Source organism: Nicotiana tomentosiformis, chromosome 3 (genome assembly GCF_000390325.3).
Source record: "Nicotiana tomentosiformis chromosome 3, ASM39032v3, whole genome shotgun sequence".
Lineage (NCBI taxonomy): Eukaryota > Viridiplantae > Streptophyta > Magnoliopsida > Solanales > Solanaceae > Nicotiana > Nicotiana tomentosiformis.
In genome coordinates, this window is record NC_090814.1 from 90,619,734 (window position 1) to 90,642,338 (window position 22,605).

The window sequence follows — 22,605 nt, forward strand, 5'->3', positions numbered from 1 at the left end:
ACCCTGTCTCGATGAGACCCTTGCCTCGATTCTGGCTCCTTATCATCACATCTCTTACTTGATTTACCTTATCGGAATTCGGGGTGTCCCATAGGCCCGATTTTACCCGTATACAGATAGTTCCCTCATTTCTCGGAGAGTAAGTTTTACGGAAACGATGAGGAACGACATGAGTTCTTCGATCCCTTCTTTAACTCGTCATGACACAAAATGATAAAGAAACTGAAATGTCCCGCCAATCGCGTCATAATGACCCCAAACGTGTGTTAGCCATCAGCAGGTCATTCCTGGATGCGAAACGGCGCAAAGCCTCTATAAAAACTCCTTCCTTCGTTCATCTTTTACTTTTGACCAAGCTTTTACCTTCGATCCTTCAAGATATCACGGTTTTCCTTTATTTTTCAACATCTTTACCTTTGTTCTTCAAATTGCAATCTTTCTTTTACCCTTCACTTAAGCCAGCGTGCTTGATTTCCTTAACAAATTTTTACTCTTTATCTTCTCATCTTCCATCACACTTTCAAACCTTTTACCCAGATAAAAACGGCGAAGACTTCCAAAACTCTTCCCCAGAAAGGTGTCTCTTCTGCCTCGCAGCCGACCACTGAGGTCGAGGAGGCCGCCCCTGATGTGGTTGTCCTCAAGAGGTCTGCTCCGAGCGTGGCCACTGATGAACCAGCGGTCGAACCCCCTTGAAAATGTTTGTCTCTGGGGGTGTTCGGTTAATGACGACTTCAAGGTCGAAAAGCCCTCTTCAGTTCAAGGCCGATGCGAGGCAGTGTCATGGTACATCTGCTCCATTACTGTGGCCGTTCTTTCTGTGGTTCGAAAGGACTGCGACTGGACGGATAAGGACGTAGTGATTCCCGGGTCTGATGATGACATTACTACCCATGTTGAGGGATATCTGAGTGTTTACATTTATCCATTTACTTTGGGCCCGGTGGACCCGGTCATCTTGGATTTCTATAGGAGGTATGAAGTATGCCATAGCCAGATCCACCCATCACTGTGGAGGATCGTGATTCTCTTCCGATTCTTAGTGAAAAAAATCGACTCATGCACGTTCACTATCGATCATCTACTCCGCTTGTATAGTCCGCGAATCTTCCGGAGGGGACTGATAAAGCTTGTACGCCGGGCCAGCAAAGCCCCATTTTCAAGTATCGACGAGGATCGGGATCGGGGCTAGCATGGACGCTTTGTCCGGGTGAGGACCGCAGACTTGATCGTGCTGAGTGGAGTCCATTCCCCGAGAAGTGGAACATATCACATAAATATAACTCCCTTTTAAATGTCGATTTTATGTTTTATCTTCCTTTTTCTTATCGGTATTTGCTGTGGTGCAGCCCTCGCTCGAGTACCAAATGCCATTCCTTGGCTCAAGTAGTGGATCGGGGGCATTTGTTCGCAGATGCCTTATGCCGAGCGCCCGTGGCGCGAGCTCTCGAAGGGCCGCTGAGAGGCCCATTCTCACAGTAAGGTTCCTTTTCCTGAATAAGTAGCATTAGTCTTTCTTTTTCAACAATATGTCTTCATTGTTTCTCTTCTCTTTTTTGCAGGCTTACCTAAGACCATTGAGCTTAGGCCCTTGGTAGGGGGCGAAGATCTGCCCGCTGGTCCTTCTGCTTCGGGGCAGCCCAAAGCTACGACAGAAGAGAAGAAAAAGAGGAGGGCTCCGAGTTCCCCGAGCTCGGAGAAAAATAAACTAAGGAGAGGTTGGATCGTAAGCCAAAGGAAAGCTCCAGCTCCCAAGTGCTTGAATTCGACTTACTCTACTGGCTCAGGGACGGGCCCTAGGAGGATGAACTTTTTGTGGCATATGAGCCGTCTATCCCCGAGGGACGGGTGACAGCTGAAGGGGAAACAACTTAGGCTAATCCCCCTCAAGTTTATGAGGCTGGTACAGAGGTGAGGGCTCAGACCTCTCGAGACATCGGCTCCGCCCCGCCCGGTGTTATAGAAATTTCAGAATCGCCTTCGTTTACATAGTCCATGTTCGATGAGGCCCTAGCGACGAAGGAGATATCCAACTAAGGGGTTCATGGAGCGGACGATCCCCTTCGCTTCTTCTTTGATGGTGTGGACTCAACCGCTCTAGAATACTTCTCTTGGTTGGGTGACTTATAGGTGCCGAGGAAAAGTCCATCCTCGGAGGTCCGTGGGCCGAACTCGAGCCCAAGGTTGATCAATCGGTTCCCCGCTCCGAGCATGGATCCTGGCCGGAAGCGATCAATTATTATCACCATCCCGGATGATGCCTAGGTTCTTTCCACCCCTGTCGGGGTAGATAGCTACCTCCGGTGCCTGGTAACCAAAGAAGACCAGGGAAAAATGAACGTAATGGATGTTCCATGCTTGTTCAACGAAGCACAACATGCGTTGAACCGGGTAAAGTGTTATTACACTCTTTATCTTCGAATTTAGTTTTTGATAACTCTAATGCCTTTTCTTTTTCATATTTTTTCAGGCCTCAGTACTCCACTATGAAACCTTTCTCTGGTATCGGGATGAGCTTAGCCAACTCGAGGCTGAGGTCAAAGAGCTTGTTGAGAAAAGGGACATGTATAAACTTCTCAGCGAGGAATGCGAAGGAGAAGTAAATAATCTCTAGGCTGAGTTGGGCGCGGCTAAGAAAGAACATGCCGACCTGGTGAAGGAGCTTGACCGGAGCGACCAGTTTCGAGCCGAGATGAAGGAGGTCAAGGCCATGGCCGAAGAGTGAAAGGAAAAAATGGACCGATTGGCTTCAGAGAAAGAGACTGCCTAGGAGCAGTTGGCCTCGGCGGCGGCCCAACTTCGAGCGGTGAGGGAGAAAGCTGATGTCACTACCCAAAATCTCACCTGACGCGATGGCGCCTATCTCAATACTAGGCAAGCCGACAATCTCAATAAAACACCATATCATTTAAATTTGAAAACATAATATTTAAATTCAGCGGAAGAAATCTCACAAATATAGATATAAATACTCCTAAACCCCGGTGTCACTAAGTACTTGAGCATCTAATATGAATACAAAGTCTGACTGATAAAACACTGTCTGAAAGTATAGAACAGTACAATAATTGAAGGAAAGAGAGTCAAGGTCAGCGAACGCCAGACAACTACCTTGATAGTCTCTAACTGATAGCACTCTGAGATCTAACAATCGTCGTGTCCGAAAGCACCTGGATGTGCATACGAGGTGCAGAGTGTAGTTTGAGTACAACCAACTCAATAAGTAACAAGACTAACCTCTGGACTGAAAGTAGTGACGAGCTCCGCAGGTGCAGTCCAGTACATAAATAATTGTACAAAAATATAGGCATACTTTCAAGTTCAACAGTTAAACTCAGTACAAGCAAAATAGATCAATAATATATGATATGAGGAACGTGAAATCTCAGTGAAAAGACCTCATGTACTACTAGTCACTAATCATTCGGTCACTCGGTACTGTTTATGGCCAATCCGGCCTAGGTATATTCCATTCTGTATATACATACACATCGACTGGCGGTTAGTCACTCAGTACCGTATAAGGCCAATTCAACCTTGGGGTAATTTATCCCCAAATGTAAATGATACAGACAAGATCCATGTCCAGGGAAAATTCGTCACAATATAAATAAGTAAGGCAAGTCCATGCCCTGGGAAGTCCATCCCAAATATATAATCATCTACGCTCACTCGGGGTGTGTACAGACTCCGGAAGGGCTCCTTCAGTCCAAACGTGATATAAAGCCAATATGGCCTACTGCAGGTGGGCAGTCCCGATCCTTAATAATAAAGCTTATAAGGCATGCTGCAGGCGGGCTATCCCGTTCCATATAGTAATAATATATATAAAGCCTATATGGTCTGTTGCAGGCGGGCAACCCCGATCCCATAAATATACTCACAATGGATGAACATGACTGAATATGAAATATATATTTTTAAAACAATTAAATTCAACAGCAACACAACCCTGTGGGTCCCAAAATATTGTCACGTAGCACAATCATGATCTTTAATACGAGTCTCAGCTCAATTTTCCTAACATGTGAAAAATGTTCAGATAATAACATGATTCTTTAATTTTACAACTTCACAAAATTTGTTCAAGACACAATTTCTATGGTGCATGTCCACACGCTCGTCAACTATCGTGTGCGTCACCTCCAAACAATTTATATAACACCAAATTCGGGGATTCATACCCTCAGAACCAAGTTTAGAAGTGTTACTTACCTCAAACTGTGTAATCTCTTACTCCGCTATGCCTTTGCCTCGCGAATCGGCCTCCAAACGCCTCGAATCTAGTCATAACTAATTTGATTCAGTCAATACAAATTATAAAAATTAATTCCATATAAAAATACAAATTTTTCATCAAAACCCCGAAATTTCACCCAAAAATTGCTCGTGGGGCACATGTCTCGGAAACCGTCAAAAGTTACAAATTAATTTCGCGAAGGGTTGGGCAGGTTGTGCATCGCGAACGCGAGGCAAGGGCAGCGTTTGCAAAGGAGGAAACTGGGTGAGACAAAATTGTGCTTCGCGAACACGAAGAGCAAATTTTTCCTAACCCTCAGTTCCTCTTCGCAAACGCCAGACTCCTCTCGCGAATGCGATGAAGGAAACTAGATAGTGCATCAGAAAAATTCCAGCATAGCTCCAAGTCCAAAAATTGATCTGTCAACCCTCTGAAACTCACCCGAGGCCCCCTGGACCTCAACCAAATACATCAACAACTCCTAAAACATCATTCAAACTTAGTCGAAACCTCAAATCACATCAAACAACGCTAAAACCACGAATCATATCCCAATTCAAGCCTAATGAAACTAAGAACTTTCAACTTCTACATTTGATGCTGAAACCTATCATTCAATTCCGATTGACCTCAAATTTTGCAAACAAATCATAAATGACATAACGAAGCTATGAAAATTTTCAGAACTGGATTTCGACTCCGATATCAAAAAATCAACTCCCCGGTCATACTTCCAAACTTAAATTTCTGTTTTAGCCATTTCAAGCCTAATTTAACTACGGACTTTCAAATAATTTTTCAGACATGCTCCTAAGTCCAAAATCACCATACAGACTTATTGGAATCATCAAAACTCTATTCCGGGGTCGTTTACACATATTTCGATATCTGGTCACTATTTTAACTTAAGCTTTAAACCTTGGAACTAAGTGTTCCAATTTATTCCAAAACCTCAACGAACACGAACCAATAACCCCGGCAAGTCACATAACAATTGTAAAGCAAAAATTAAGCAGTAAACGGGGGAACGAGGTTGTAATACTCAAAATGATCGGTCGGGTCATTACAGTTGAGGCTCGGTCCCAAAACATCGAAGACCTCCAGTCTCAACTGGGCTCGATTGTCGCTGAATGGGATGCCCTTGGTAAGGAGCTTAAAATAACTAAGTATGTGATCGAAACAACCAGGTTCGATGTTGAAGAGATGGTGGCCCAGTACAAAACTGACGCTGAGGCAGCCTATGACCGCCTTAAAGTCACTGTCGAGTACATGAAATGGCAATACCAAAGAGAGGCTCTCAAGGAGGTTCATGCCCGGGGTTTTAACCTGTCGGCCGAGATAAAAAATGTTAAGAGGCTCGAGGTCGAGTCCAAGAAGTTGGACGATCCCGAGGACGAGGAAGGCTCTGAGGGTTCCGGCAAATCCGAGGGCAGAGAAGACCCCGATGGCCCCGGTGACTAGGCGGGCTCTGGCGAAGATCAGGCTTAGGTGCCTTGTAGATTTTTATTTGTTTTTGTATTTTTGTATATTTTGTTGAGGTCGCTTGGCCTTTGTAAAGATCATTATCGGAATATTCATATATAAGGATTTTTCCCCTTTGACAATTTTTGAGTTTATTTCTTTCGGCTCCTTCTTTATGATTGCAAATATTTTGAATGCCTTAGCACAAAATAAATCGTAGTAATAGAGTTTTTCGATGTAATTTTGTTTAAAGCTCGTGGGGACTTGGTATGACCGGAAGCTTTCCCCAAAGTGCTTACCTAGATGTTTTTAGATTATAATTTTGCCAAGGGTAGCCTTTGAACCGGTTTGGAATTTTTAAAGGCCTTAGGTTTTGGTTACAGGCTTCAGACGTCTCTGAGCCATTTCTAGGATGGTCGTAGCCTTTTAAGTTTGGGTTTTGCCTAATAGACTTTGTACCCCAGGATTCGATACCCGAGTCGTCTGGGCTTTCCTAGGACGACAGTCCCCGAGTTGGGGTGGTCGTAGCTTTTAAAGTTTAGGCACTGCCTAATAGGTTTTTGTGCCCAAGTCGTCCGAGTTTGCCTTGGATGACAGTCCCCTAGTGGGGGTGATCTTTTGGATCTGGATAGAGGCGGCCCTTGGGCTCAATATCCTTAAGGAACAAAATGTAATAGTCTTAAGGGACAAAATTATGTATCTGCAAGGTAAAAACTATCTTTCATTTATGCGCGCAACATACAAGATTGCAAATGTGTACAAGCTTTGTGTTATGGCTCAAGTGGTCTATGTGTTATGGCTCAAGGGTAGCCTTTGACCGTTTGGCCCTTACAATAAATCATATCCACCGAACCCAGACTGTTCATGTTACAACCCATGTTTTCGTACGTACGAGTACGTCGTAAGTCAATTGATGTAAGCTCAGAAATGAAATCATATTTGAAAAGTTTACAAAGTAAGTTAATCATATTACCTCGGAGGTTACAAATATTGAAGATCATGAACAACAAGTACAAAGATAGTTGGAAGGTTTAGAAGCTAAAGGAATTGAAAAACATAATGTTTCGTCGAAAATCGACAAATTGGGAATGTTATAGCATGTACTTTTGGAGTGAGACCAGGGTGTTTAACATGATAAGGAGGCTATGTTATGAGTTATGTTAGTCGTATGATAGTCATGTGTTATATTCTGAAGTCAAGCGAGTGGTGGAACAAAAGTCGATGAAAGTTATCACAAGTTACGTTCATAAGTTTTACTGAAACTTTGGGTCCAATGTAACTGACATTTTCTCCCAATATACGTAGAGTTATGGGGTGTTCCACCCATCAAATTAAAGATCTATGAGTATATTTTCCAACGCATTAAACCGTTTGTCAATACGACATTGGAGTAGAGAGATATGAGAGTTTTTCCTAGACTGCACAGACTATCACCTACTTGCTTAAACGAAAATCCAAAAATTGGGCCTGTTCGGGTCATCCATAAATGGGCCAATTCGGGTCGTTCAAAGAGGCCTTTTTAAAGTCCTATCCCTTTCATATATTAGGCTGATAATAGGAAAAAATAACCAGACTTAATCTCTGCAAAAATCCTCCCAAATATTTCCCACAAACCCCAATTGATTTTCTCTCCCTTTCAAGTTCTAATTGGAGGTAAAGCCTAGAGTTTGAAGAACCAAGATAGGAGCTGAGTTATCCAACAAATAAGGTAAGTTTACTGCTCTCTTTCATCCATTTTTTCTGCTGTATATGCATAGTAAGTCGTTCTATATTTGTAAGAACTCACGGGATGGTGATCGGAAGCCGTGAGTTTGAGTTATTCACTTGTAGCGGACTGTTTTGTGGACTGCTTTATGAATTGTTTTGTGGTGCTGTTGGGCAGAATATTTTACTACTGCTTGTGGAGTTTTGGAGGAGGAAGGGTGTGGATAAACACCACATAAATGCAGGATGTTGGGCTGGTCGTTCATCGTAACAATTTCGGGTTGTTGACACTTCTACGGTGGTCGTTTTGTGTATGAAGAGATTGGGTTGTGTTGGACTATTTTGTAGTATTGTGTGGTGTGCATAAGGTTGGAAACTAATGTATATATGTTGTTATTGTTATTTTTGGTGTTGTGGTGTTATCTTGAATTTGGAGGAAGTAAGAATTATAGGGGAGATGCTGTCCGTTTTAATACAAAATAAGCTTGCCGTTCGTTGTGTGTTAGTTGTACCTTTCATAACTTAATGATAGTATTATTATCGTTGTTGCAGATTAAGGTGAGAAGAGGCGAGTCCAAGTTGGTGATTGAAAATATTGTGATAAGGTATGTTAAGGCTAAACCTTTCTTCATTTTGGCATGATCTCGTAACTACATGAGTTTGATAACGAGGCATAAAGAGAAGTTCGTATTCCTGAATTTATTCACATTATCCTAGTCTCAAAAGTTACAGTATTCTCCCATATCGGGACTTCATATTCAGTTTAGTATTGTCTTATTTCAGCTAAGAGAGCAGTGTGTGTGTGTGTGTGTGTGTGTGTGTGTGTGTGTATATATATATATATATATATATATATATATATATATATATATATATATATATATATAGTGTTACAGTATTTTTTTACCACCATCGAGCTATAATCGGTGGGCAGGCCCTTATTGGGCAACCTCTGATCAGATGGTAAGTTATATACCGAGCCTACTGTGGACGAGCGCCTATGAGCGAGCCCAGAATGGCCGAGATACAGAGCCTAGTATGGCCGAGCGCCTATGAGCAAGCCTACTATGGCAGGACAGTTACACATACCGAGCCTTATAAGGCCGGACAACTATTTTACATACTATATGGAGAGAGTTGATTCATATCAGCAGGTAAGCATATCTTCAGATTATTTTTGACTCCTAGTTACATTCCGTTATTATATCATCAATTCAGTTTCAGCTTTCAGTTATTTTGTTGCCTTACATACTCAGTACATTATTTGTACTGACGTCCCTTTGCTGGGGACGCTGCATTTCATGCCTGCAGGTCCTGATAGACAGCTGGATAGACCTTCCCAGTAGACAGAGACAAATATCAGCTTGGTTGGTAAGCTCCACATCCCCGGAGTTACCAAGTCTAGACCTTGGAGTCCGTTTTATATATATACAGGTTTGATGGGTAGGTCGAGGCCCTGTCCCGACCATGATACAGTTCAACTATCTCTAGAGGCTTGTAGACAAGTCTTGTATAGTTTGTATAACACTATATGAGTTTTTGGGTATGTTTACCCCTTAGATGAGACAAACGATATTTCCAGATGATTCAGAATATGGCCTTATCGGCCTAGGTTGAGGGTTATTCCTCTAGAGTTCACATTTACAGAGTGGTACGCTCGGACCGAGTATGGTACCGGGTGCCGGCCACGCCCCTTCAGGTTTGGGGCGTGACAGTTCAAGCACAAAGTTTCCTTCCTTACTAAAATTATTATCCGAGGGTGATGGCCTCCAGTATTCGAGGCCGATCGTAGAGAGGGTTCGGATACTGTTGATGTGATCCTCGACTCCGGTTCATAATCTGGTCTTCAATTCTAAGTTAGCACGATCTACCGTTGCCTCATTAAAAACCTTGCCGGAAAACCCATTTGGGACAAAATCGGTTCAAGGAAAAAAGAATGCAACGTGTGCTTTCGGACCTAATAACTGTATCATTCTTTGACCGTTGCCTGCAAGTGTTAGTCTAATTCGTAATATATGTAAAGAAAAGAATGGATGGGGCCATACCTTAGCAGTAGTATCGTGTTAAGTGGGCTACATTCCAGTTGTTCGGTAGTCGCTCACTGTTCCCTGCTTCGAGTTTGTATGATCCTTTTGTCGGTAATCTCGATAATTCGATATGGACCTTCCCAATTCGGTCCCAGCTTTCCCTCTTTCGGGTTTTCGGTGTTCAATGTCACCTTTCTTAACACCAAGTCCTTGATATTGAAGTGTTAGAGGTTGTCTCTCCAGTTGTAATACCTTTCGATTCGTTATTTTTGGGCAGCCAACCGGACGAGGGCGGCTTCGCGCCTCTCATCCAATAATTTCAAGCTCGTGCTCATGGCCTCATCATTTGATTTTTCGGTCGCATATTGGAACCTGAAACTCAATTCTCCTACTTTGACCGGTATTAACGCTTCGGCACCGTAGACTAACGAGAATGAGGTGGCCCCGATACTAGATTTTGAGGTCGTACGATATGCCCTTATGACTTCGGGCAAAAATTTCTTTCCATTTTCCTTTGGTGTCGGTCAACCTCTTCTTAAGGTTCTGGAGTATGGTCTTGTTCGTAGACTCCGCTTGCCCATTCCCACTAGGGTGATAGGGTGATGATAGGATCCTTTTGATCTTATTGTCCTCAAAAAATTTGCTCATCTTACTGCAAACGAACGGCTTCCCATTGTCGCATACGATCTCGGCCGGCATTCCGAACCGGCATATTATGTGGTCCCATATAAAATCAATAACTTCTTTCTTCCTAACTTTATCGAATGTCCGGGCTTCAACTCATTTAGAAAAATAGTCACTCATAAATAATATAAATTGAGCCTTACTGGGTGCCCATGGTCGGGGACCGACGATGTCCATCCCTCATTTTATGAATGACCAAGATGACAAGACCGAATGCAGTAGCTCCCCGGGCTGATGGATCATCAGTGTGTGCCTCTGACATCCGTCGCACTTTCGCATGAACTCCTTCGCATCTTTTTCCATATCGATCTAGTAGTAGCCAACTCTGATTATCTTACGAACTAGCGATTCAGCACCCAAATGATTCCCGCAAGTGCCTTAGTGAACTTCCCTCAAGACATATTCAGTATCTCCTAGTCCCAGCCATATGGCGAGTGGGCCATCAAATGTTCTCTTGAATAGGATATTATCTTTAGACAAACTGAACCTGGCCGCCTTTGTGCGTAAGGGTCTTGATTCTTTAGGATCCAAGGGCAGCTTCCCGGTGTTCAGGTAATCTATATACTTATTTATCCAGTCCCAGGTTAAGCTTGTCGAATTTATCTCAGCGTGGCCTTCTTTCACTACTAATTTCATAAGTTGTACGATCGTTACCGAGCTGGATTCATCGTCATCAACCTACGACCCCAAGTTGGCGAGAGCATCTGCTTCGTTATTTTGATCTCGAGGTACATGTTGCAGGGTCCATTCCTTGAACCGATGTAACGTTGCCTGTAGTTTATCCAGGTACCTTCGCATTCGTTCCTCTTTGACTTCGAACGTCCCATTGACTTGGTTCACCACAAGGAAGGAATTGCATTTAGCTTCAATAATATCATCCCCTAGGCTTTTAGCCAGTTCGAGACCTGCATTCATGGCTTTATACTCAGCCTCGTTGTTAGTTAATTTTACATTTCTAATAGATTGCCTAATTACGTTACCTGTCGGTGGATGTAACACGATGCCAAGCCCGGACCCCTTTGTGTTCGAGGAACCATCCGTAAAGAGGGTCCAGATCCTCGAGGAAGTCCCCGAGTTCAACAACAATTCCCTTTCGACCACGGGTATTAGGGCCGACGTGAGTCGGTCACGAAGTCCGCCAAAATTTAAGATTTGATGGCGGTTCGGAGACGATATTCGATATCGTACCCACTAATTTCCATGACCCATTTGGCCAATCTCCCTGAGAGCTCTGGTTTATGCATTATGCTTCTCAACAGGTAAGTAGTTACGACACATATGGGATGGCATTGAAAATACGGTTTTAACTTCCTAGAGGCGCTTAGCAAAGCGGGCACTAATAATTCCAGGTGAGGATACCTAGTTTCGGCCTCGCCCAGAGTCCTGCTAACATAATAGATAGAAAATTGCATACCTTCCTCTCCCGGGACCAAGACTCCACTTACCGCTATCTCGGATACCGCCAAGTACAGGTATAACTGCTCGTCTAATTTTGGAGTATGAATCAAAGATGGACTCGAAAGGTACCACTTGAGTTCTTCCAAGGCTTGTTGGCACTCCGGGGTCCACGAGAAGTTATTCTCCTTCAATAATGAGAAGAATCGATGGCTCTTGTCGGAAAACCTTAAAATAAATCGACCCAAGACGACTATGCACCCGGTTAACCTTTGGACGACCTTGACATTGTCCACCACGGTAATGTCCTCTATGGCCTTGATCTTATCGGGGTTGATCTCGATTCCTCAGTTGGACACCATGAATCCGAGGAATTTCCCGGACCTGACTCTGAATGCACATTTCTTCTGGTTTAGCTTCATATTATATTTCTTCAATATGTTGAAGGTCTCTTGCAAATGTTTCAAATGGTCCTTTGCTCTCACGGACTTAACTAACATGTCGTCAATATAAACTTCCATTTATTTTCCTATTTGCTCTTCGAACATCCGATTTACTAGGCGTTGGTAAGTGGCACAAACGTTTTTTTAGTCCAAATGGCATTATACGTTATAACAATAGGTGCCGTATTTAGTGATGAAGGATATTTTTTCCTGGTCGCCCGGGTCCATCTAACTTTGATTATACCCAGAATAGGCATCGAGAATACTAAGGATCTCGTGGCCGGCCATCGTATCAATCATGCAATCGATGTTGGGCAAAGGAAAAGAGTCCTTGGGGCATGCCTTGTTCAAGTCTTTATAGTCTACACATATTCTTAATTTATTCCCCTTTTGGGGACTACCACTACGTTTGCTAACCAATCCGGGTATTTAACTTCCCGAATAGATCCTATTTTAAGGAGTTTAGATATTTCGTCTTTGATGAACGTATGTTTGACTTCAGACTGAGGCCTCATCTTCTGTTTGACCGGTGGAACTTCAGATCCACGCTCAGCTTATGAGTAGTTACTTCTGACGGGATCTCTGTCATGTCAAGGTGGGACGGGGCGAAACAATCTAAGTTAGCTATAAGGAATTCAATGAGTTTTTTCTTAAGCTCGGGACTTAACCCCTTGCCCAGGTGTACCTTCCGATCGGGCAGGTGTTCGATCAATATGACTTACTCCAGCTCCTCGACCGTTGATTTGGTGGCATCAGTATCATTGGGGGATATGAAAGACTTGGGAACTCCGTAGTCATCATCCTCACCCGTCCCCTATTTTTCTAGCTCGGTGGGGGCTGGTGTCGGTGATTACTATTTGGTATCTTCCTTCATGACCAAGCTCAGATCCGTTGATGTCGAAAGTGCGGATATCGGGACCACCTCATCGATTGCGAATATCTCTTTTGTGGCTGGTTATTCTCCGTAAATTGTTTGAATCCCTCCTGGTGTTAGGAATTTCAACACCCGGTGCAGTGACGAGGGCACTGCCCTCATGTTGTGAATCTATGGTCTCTCGAATAGAGCATTGTATCTCATATCTCATTCGATCACGTAGAACTTTATTTCCTGAACGGTTCCGACGGTGTTCACCGGTAGTGTTATCTCCCCTTTAGTGGTCTTACATGCCATGTTGAATCCGTTTAGAACTCGGACTGCAGGCACAATTTGGTCTTGTAGACCCAACTGTTCTATGGCCTTCGATATGATAATATTGGCCGAGATACCTAGATCAATTAATACACGCTTAACTCAAGATTTATTCATGAGTATATAAATTACCAGTGCATCATTATGCGGTTGTACGATGCCTTCAGCGTCCTCATCATTGAAGGATAAGGTTCCTTCTGGCATGTAATCCCGAGTCCGTTTTTCCTTTGGGGGTGCGACTTTGGTGCGTTTTAGCATCGGTCCTTGGGGGACGTCGACCCCACCAATGATCATATTGATGACGTGCTGAGGTTTCTCTTTCTTGGTCTGCTTATTGGATTCCCTATTCCTGAAGTGAATTTTGGCTCGATCGCTCAGGAACTCTCGGAGGTATTCGTTGTTGAATAACTGGGCTACTTCCTCTCTCAGTTGTCGGCAACCTTCAGTTATGTGGTCGTGAGTGCCATGATATTTACACATTAGGTTGGGGTCCCTTTGGGCAGGATCATACTGTAAAGGTCGAGGCCACTTGGTGTCTTTGATGCGTTCGATGGTAGATACGATGGCAGCAACATCGACGTTGAAATTGTATTCCGATAACCTTGGCGCTTACTTAGGCCCGATGGGCCTGTCAAAACCGCTTTTGCTCATGAGCCTCCAGTTATTTTATCCTCGGTCGCCTCTCATTTCACTTCTCACAAGGTTTCGTCCAGGCCCATTACCTCTTTGATCTTCATTGTATGGTTGATACCGGTCTCTATTTGATCTTGGTTCACGATCAACGCCTCTTATTGATCTGTCATTACTTTGACTGGATAAACGGACTCGGAATAGGCCCTAAGCTGATCATTTTCGACCTTGATTTTTTATTGTTACTGGTTATGGACGTCGGCCCAAGTTACCGCCGAATATTCTATCAGATTTTGCTTCAACTGCTGTGAAGCCAATGAGCTTCGAGCATTGAGTCCTTGGATAAAGGCTTGGACGGCCCAATCGTCTGCGACCAGAGGCAGGTCCATTAGTTCCATTTAAAATCGGGACACGAATTTCCTGAGCATCTCATTATCTGTTTGCTTCACTTGAAAAGGTCTGACATTCTGGTCTCGACCTTGATGGCTCCGGCGTGTGCTTTCATGAAGGCGTCTGCAAGCATAGAAAATGATTCAATAGAATTAGGGGGTAAGTTATGATACCATATCATAGCTCCTTTTGACAAGATCTCTTGGAATATTTTCAGCAGGACAGACTCGATCTCATCATCTTCCAAGTCGTTCCCCTTGATGGCGCACATGTAGGAAGTTACGTGTTCATTTGGGTCAATTGTTCCGTTGTACTTAGGAATTTCGTGCATGCAAAACTTCTTTGGGATCGACTTCGGAGCTGCGCTCGAAGGGAAAGGTTTTTGGACAAACTTCTTGGAATTCAGGCCCTTCAATATCGGTGGTGCTCCTAGGATTTGGTCGACCCTAGAATTGTAGGTTTTCACCTTTTTGTCATTGACTTCGACTCTGTTTCAGGCTCGACTCTGTTGGGGGTGCGACTCTGGTTCTGCAATTGGCTATCGCTGCTTGTTGAGCCTGCAAAATTTTAAAGATTACTCGCAAGTTGATTCCATCACCTTTACCGTCATGTGTATTTTAGGCTACAGAACGGACTCCCCCACGGATGTTGTTCTCAGGATCAGTAGGCAAATTCACATTTATGGCCACACGGGAGTTAGCGTCGATTGGGTCCGCGGCCGAAACTCCGTTGGAGTCGACATGGGGCACCTCGTTACTGAGTGTCATATTGTTGTTCTCACCATGATGGCCAAACTCAGTATCCATGTTCAGAGGAGCATATTGGGAGTTCGACATTTTAAACTTTGACCTGAAATTAAAAACACTTAAAAGAACAAGTGTAAAATAGGGTGTGTTACGGAGATTTGTATCAAATTGTCACTATTATTTTTAGCCCCACGGTGGGCGCCAAACTGTTTACCCTAAAAACGGATAACAATTAAATTTATTAGTAGTTTTAAGAATACGTGAATTAATTCAATACAAACGGTAAATATTGCTAAATTGAACAAATAAAAGATGTAATAAATTGTCAAGCCATTCAAAAACAAGGGGAAAGGGATAATTCTGGACTCGACGGCAGCCTCAATGAGATATCTGTCCTCGATCCCAGACTTATAGTAATGGAACGCTGATCAACAAGTGTAAGAACTTTGAATAACAGAAAAATAATAGTATATTACCTTGGTATGCGTGTTATAATATGTTCAATGAACAATCAGACCCCCCTTTATATAGTAGGGGAGTCCTACTCTAGGTACAATTCCATAAAAGGTAAAAAATCTTCCGTTTAACTAATCACCGGATTTTTGCAGGTACGTGCCGAGATATACACCGTGATACCCGGCTGGTCACATATATCACAGCCTTCTATTAATCATGTCCGGTTGCCCGATAATGCTCTCTGAAGTCTTTTGGGATTTGGACCGATTCCGGGGTCATGGCCCCGATATTCCCGAAGACGAGCGTCGTGCCCCCGGACCCTGTCTCGATGAGACCCTTGCCTCGATTCCGGCTCCTTATCATCACGTCTCTTGCTTGATTTACCTTATCGGAAACCGCAACGTCCTATAGGCCTGATTTTACCCGTATACACTTATCTTGCAACATATGTGTACGATTTCTTCTTTAGATTGGTAGCGTTAAGGCACGAATCTGATATTGATCGTAGTTTGTTGGAATTGAGGACAAGAGCAGGAGATGTGGAATTTCCATAGTGACATGACACGTGTCCCATGAGGTGCCAGGCCGCACTGCCAAATTGTCAGTATTATGGAATTGGGCATTCACATTGGACAATGCGTATAAGATGGTGCTTTAACTCATTCCGTTGCTTTTCTTTGCCGTGACTCATTCGTTTTCTTAACTATAGTGACAAAGTAATATAATCAATAATACATGGATTAATAATACAGTAAATTATATAATGCCAGCAATGATTATAATGTTTTAGTTGAATATATACTTTTTTTTTTTGTGCAAAAAATAATATTCATTAATTAAACTTATGCGTACAAAGAGATTGGTGCGTAGGTAGCACCATATTATAAAGTACTGGACTAGTACAAACTACTAAACTACTATTAGTATCTAAGTTGTTTGTGGTATTCTTAATGGAACTCGTATACTATAAAATATTTATTTGCTATAAGCAAAATAATTTTTTTACTAATATGAAAGTTTAGTTTGGTCATTCTAAAATTATTAATAAATGTATTACTAATACTAGTGTTCTTATTTCACATACTATCCCGCATAAAATAATATATATATATATTTATGCATGACTTATATATGTATTATTTATAAGGAAAACAAAAAAGAGCAACCAAACATTATATAATTAATGCTAATATCTATGTGAAAATTAATGGTCCGTTTGGTCAAGCTTCTTTTGATTTAAAAGAATTTGTTTTTCAACGTTAAGGTATTTGACCAAGCTTCAAATGAAAAAAAAAAATACTTTTGAGAAGAAGCAAAATAATTTTTGAGAAGCAGAAAAAATAGTTTCTCCCCATAATTACTTTTTTAATTTTTTTTGAGAAAAATACACTTAAAAGTACTTTTTAAAAAATTGGCCAAATATTGATTACTGCTCAAAAGTACTTTTCAAATTAAATAGTCAAACACAAACTATTTCTCACGAAAAATATTTTTGTGAAAATTATTTTTGAGAAAAGTACTTCTTCATAGTTATACTTGGTTGAAATAAAACTTTTTTATTTTGACAAAAAAATACTACTTATAATAAGTTGAGTGTAGAAGCTTGGCCAAATAGAACATAGCCTGTTTGGCCAAGCTTCTCAGCAGGCCAAAAGTATTTTTTTTTCTTTTCAAAAAAGTATTTTTTCCCCTCAATTTGAGGTGTTTGACCAACCTTTTTGTTTTTAAAAAAAAAAGTGCTTTTAGCTAGAAGCAGAAAAAAGTAGCCTCTCTCCAGAAGCAGAAGCAGAAATAATTTTGACTATTAAGCAAATCTCTTCATGTCCTTATTTGTAATTTGACACATAAAAGCACTTTTTGAAAAGCTTGATCAAACACAAATTATTGTTCAAAAGTGTTTTTCAAATTGATTAGCCAAACACAAATTGCTTTTCTCCAAAAGTATTTTTTTGAAAAGCACTTTTAAAAAAAATACTTCTCAAAATAAGCTGATTTTTCGAGTTTCGTGAAACATGCTAATAAATTCCCTCAAATCTCAACCAAACATTATATACTACCTCCTAACACCCAAACCAAACGGCCCCTAATTAGTAATTTCAAATATATAGTACTTATTACTTTCTGAAACGAAAAAAAGATATTGATGCCATTTGTGATTCGGGCTTAATGAACCATTATACACTACCCGACGGGAAATCGGGTTTTTGGGAGGTCCGCTTAACAATGGCGGATTTACTTCTCTCCTTTCACTTGTCGGAACACTACCAAATAATAAATCCCTCCTCAAACATTAAACTCAAACCCTAACCCTAATTGTGAAAAAATCAACTCACAAATTATAGTTAATAGATCAACGAGATGGAAACTCACATGGCTCACCATCTGTTTGAGAGACGCCCCATATACAAGTCCAAAGCTCCTGCTGCCAAATGGTTCAAAGAATGGTAAGGAAACAAAAGTTTAAAATAAATCTCAATTTCGCATTAATCACTTGTTCAATCATACTTTTAATTTGTATCTGTTAAAAATTCTAGCTCCTTTGTTGTACCATATCTAGCCGGTCCTTGCCTGCGCAAGCAATAATAACTACGAATTGAATTCGGTTTTTGTTTTTTTCTTTCTAATTATAATTAGATGTTATAACTTCATCTTGTATCTAATTGGGTTTGATTTCAGTCTGGTGGTGCATTATTGGGGGAAATAGTTATAAGTAGCTTTGTGATTAACCAAGGATATATCAAATCAATCAATCAACTAAGCCTCAATGTCAAATTAGTCAATCCCGACTGTTTAAATCATTTATATGCATTCAACTCTATCCAAAGAATTCATCATGGTTGAACTGGCTATCCTTTATGAAGCTCACATAGGGAATGTCAATTGTCAGAAAAAGGTAAAGATGCTAAAAGGGAAGTCTTTGTGGTGAAAAGAAAAATGATGTGATTCAGTATGAATCAGTTGTATTGTTACCTTGAATTTGCAACTTCTTTACTTGGAACTTTTTGTTAGAAGGTAAGAACCTATAATTCATAATTCGTACGTTAAAAGCTGCAATAGAGACCACAGGACAAATTGGTTTCTTTAGCTCCAAGCAAACTTGTCAGTTCACAATCATGTCAGGGAGGACTGGAGGAGGACTACAAATTATAAATCTAGAAAATCACCTTCGACTATGCTTCTTATATTGCTAACGTTCTAAAACATGCATGAACTTTTAGTAGTTCAGACACGTGTTTGATTTCATTTAACCTGTCCTTTAATTATCTCAGAGGATCAGTCACTAGTCACTGAGTTGGGTGAGAAGAGTGTTTTTAGCCATGCGATTTCATTATAGTTCATACTGTGTTTTAATTCTTTTACTATTATCATTTTTCCCAGGGTCCCGCAAGATGTCGTAGCAACTGGTGGGAAGTGCTACCTCTTAAAGTGGGTGAATGGTTGGTTCAATTCTGAAAGCTCCTATACATCTTTCTTATAGTTTTATGTTGGTTCACTTTATATTCTTTATTTTTCTGGATCTTTGCAGGATTATTAACTGCTTTTTTCGTCATATGCTGTGGCTTTTAGGTTGTACATTGAGTTTGACCTTATATTTCTCCCTGTCTACTTTGTTTATCAGAGGCCACATTAAAAGCTCTGAAGGAGAAGCCCAAAGAGCCAGAAGTACCCGTGCCAGAGCCGGAGCCAACTACTGAAGTTCTTTTCCTTTGTAGCTATGACGGTTGTGGAAAGACATTTATTGATGCCGGGGCGTTGAGGAAGCATTCTCACATCCACGGGGAGAGGCAGTATGTATGTCACTATGAGGGCTGCGGAAAGGTAAGAGTTTATTGTCTTTGCATTAAGACTGCACTATATGCTTGGTCATTTCATTTCATGATTTTTTTCTTTTTGCAAAGAGCATCTCATTGTATTGCTCTTTCTTCTATTTTACTTATTTTGCTTTCATGACATTGTCCTCTGGTAGGGTTGAGTGGGGGAAAGAGATGGAACATGGAATTCATTCCTTGTCGCAACTATATTACTGTTTTATATGTACTGTTCCTTTTAGAAGTCCGTAGTTCATATGGGGACTCTGTTTCTCGATGGATACCATATGTTCTCCTTGAACTCATTAGATATTTTCGTAATGAGTTGGTTGGCAGAGGAGTTTATTGAAGTTGTATTATAGGAGTGTATTGTTTCATTTACAATTGAACCTTCTTCAACCATTTTGAGCCTCAGATTCAGTGTGTGCTAATCATGGGTAGATTGGATTTGTAGTTTGTCATACTGTTTAGGATCAACTTAATCTTCTGTCTTGAGGAGAAAAAAATCCATCTTATTTCTATGATATGCAAGTTCAAGCATATGGTTCCTTCATTTATTTCTTGTGTTTTTTTCCTGTGAGTCCATTTGGGCTAGTTGTACAGGTCTTCAATTGTATCTCATCTTCTTTTTGCAGAAATTTTTGGATAGTTCCAAGCTAAAACGGCACTTTCTTATTCACACTGGGGAAAGAGACTATGTATGTCCACATGAAGGCTGTGGCAAGGTAATAAATCATCAGCTATCAAATAGTTCTTCCTGTTTATGCTTTCCCTTTACCCTATCCAGGGCCTCTCCCTCTTACCCACCAAAAGAAATAAAACAAAGAAAAAAAGGTGACAAGAAGCGAAAAAGTGCGCCAGCTGGCCCTCAGGGATTTCTTGGTTATCAGGAAAAAGTGTTTCCAAATTCTCTGTTACTGTGGGAATTCTATGTTGTTTCTTGTTTCTTTCGGGATATACGTCCAGGAACACAGACATGCTTGCATGTATATGGCGCATGTACACTACTATTGTTTTAGATAGCTTGTCGTAATTATTGTGCTTCGATTTTACCGATTTCCTTTGAAACCAATGCAGGCATTCTCACTGGATTTTAACTTAAGATCACATATGAAAACACACTCCCAGGAGAACTATCATATCTGCCCGTATCCAGAATGTGGAAAGCGATATGCACATGAGTACAAGCTTAAAAATCATATTGCATCTAGTCACCAGAAGGTTTGCAATTTCTCTACCGCCCTTGTTTTGACCATGAAATACTAATACGTACTTTATAATTTCTCAATTTTTCCTCTTTGATCACAAACAAGGTGACACGTGTCCTAAATGTATCATCAATAACCACCACCTGTTTTGTCCCAACTATTTTGGATTCTTAACATTTTTTGGTTAATTCCTCTCTGTAAACCAGTCTGTACTTTGGGTAATGTACACAAATAAAATAATTATTTCACATGCACATGTAATACTTTTTGAATACATATTTCTTATAAGTTTTTCTTTTTTCATAATTTGCAATGCTTTTGAGCGGGGGGGGGGGGCACTTTTGCTCCTTGTTGGTATTTTCATATGTTTCAGATTAACCGCCACCCCTCCCTGCCCCATGTTCGCCCTTCATTTCCTCGTCAAACATCTTTAAAGGGAAAATACTCTTCTCAATGTGTAATCTTTTTCGTAATATGAATGTGTAGATGGAACTTTGGTGTCCTGTCAATGGTTGGCTTTACGGCCACTGTAAGCATACTGACCGTACTTATCAGAAAAGACAATAGTTTTGCATGAATTTATGTCCTGTATCCCCCTGTGCGTCACTAAGTAGGTCCCAATTTGAAGTTTGACTTTTATGCTGACAGTTTCCTCTAATGATTTAGTAGATGTTTAAGCTAACATTTTCCTAAAGAAATGCCAATGTGGATGCACCTTTCTTTGCATCTTCTAAAGTAGCACTTGAAGCAGGATTCGACTATCGATTTTAAATCTTTTCATTTTGTAGAACTCTACACCAGATGCTCCAAAGTATACCCCACCGGTGGAGAAGCCAATGAAAACACCAAAATCTTCTTCAGCAGCATATGCCTCATCATCATCTGACCGCCCATATAGCTGTCCGTACGAAGGGTGTGACAAATCTTACATCCATGAATACAAGCTGAATCTTCATTTAAGGAACATGCACCCTGGTCATTTTCCAGAGGATAATGCCAAAAATGCTCAATCTAATGCTGACAATGAGATGGATGAAGGCAGTGATCAAGATGCATATGCTGCAAAACGTGGAAACGGAAAAATTCAGAAACAGAGCAGGCCAAAACCAAGCTTAAAGCAGCCAGCTTTAAAAGTTGCACGCAAAAGCTCTAGTGCTTCTCCAGCCAATATCAGTATAGCAGCGAAGAAGCCCTGGTCGGTTAAAGAAGAGAACTACCATGAAGAAGATAGTGAAGAAACAGAAGAGGAGCGGGATGATGTTGGGGACGGATGGAGGTACGGTGAAAACGATGACGACGACGACGACGAAGAGACTGAAGAAGATGAGTAGAGGCTCATTTATAGGTACTTCTGGGATAAATGGTTGTCACCGTCTAGAAAATGGGATGAGACCTTGTTATTACTGTACAATCCCTTTTGAGTTTTATGACGCATGAGGTTTCGGTATTTCCCACACCCCACCCTCTCTAATCCTCTCACTCTCAGCATAGTACACACCGTGGAACTTGGAGCTTTTCGTTATTGTTCAAGCTTCTTATTCATTCAATTGAAATATCCTATTTTATTACGTAAAAATTTGACCATATCGAGGACTTCAGATCCATAAATTGTCATACAGTAATTCTAACAATACAAAGTATTCTTAAAATTCAATGTACATTTGAAGATGGTCAAAATGTAGTTTAGACATTATCAATGAAAGTTGCACCTAATGTCAATTTAGAAATAATAGTTAGAAAAGTGGTCATAAATACACATTTCAATAGCTGTAAATGCTGTGTACTAATTTGGCTACCAGTATTCGCAAATATTGAAAATTGACGAAATTTTAAAAATAGTCAGATGGAATAATGATTTTTTTTCAATAAACTGAAATTTATATGCAAACATACTGGAGTACTAGTTTTAGTGTACGTGCATTACACGTGTGCATCACGTTAATCAGTGTAAATGTATACAAGAAGAAGAAATTGTTGAAAATAACAATTGATAAATCAAATATTAGTTTAAATCATAAAAATAAGAATCATTAAATTGACACAATAATTGTGAATTTAATATCTTCTGAATATGTAAAGATGATGAATTTAATTGAATTAGCTGTATAATATTTTGTGGTTAATAGATATTTTATTATTTAAAATACAAATATATTATGTTATTATATCTCATCTAACATCTCTTTAAAAACTCTATATTTATAATATTATTATACAAAAAAT

The 22,605-nt window shown here is 40.7% G+C and overlaps 1 protein-coding gene across 1 annotated transcript; it reads left to right on the forward strand.

Moving 5' to 3' along the window:
* The first annotated feature begins 17,567 nt into the window (after positions 1-17,567).
* On the forward strand, positions 17,568-21,958 carry LOC104087185 (zinc finger transcription factor YY1). Its single transcript, XM_009591593.4, has 6 exons — positions 17,568-17,809; positions 18,744-18,802; positions 18,985-19,184; positions 19,810-19,899; positions 20,252-20,395; positions 21,171-21,958. Exons 1-6 carry the CDS (start codon positions 17,724-17,726, stop codon positions 21,711-21,713), a joined length of 1,122 nt encoding a protein of 373 aa, XP_009589888.1. The 5' UTR covers positions 17,568-17,723; the 3' UTR covers positions 21,714-21,958.
* The last annotated feature ends 647 nt before the right edge of the window (positions 21,959-22,605 follow it).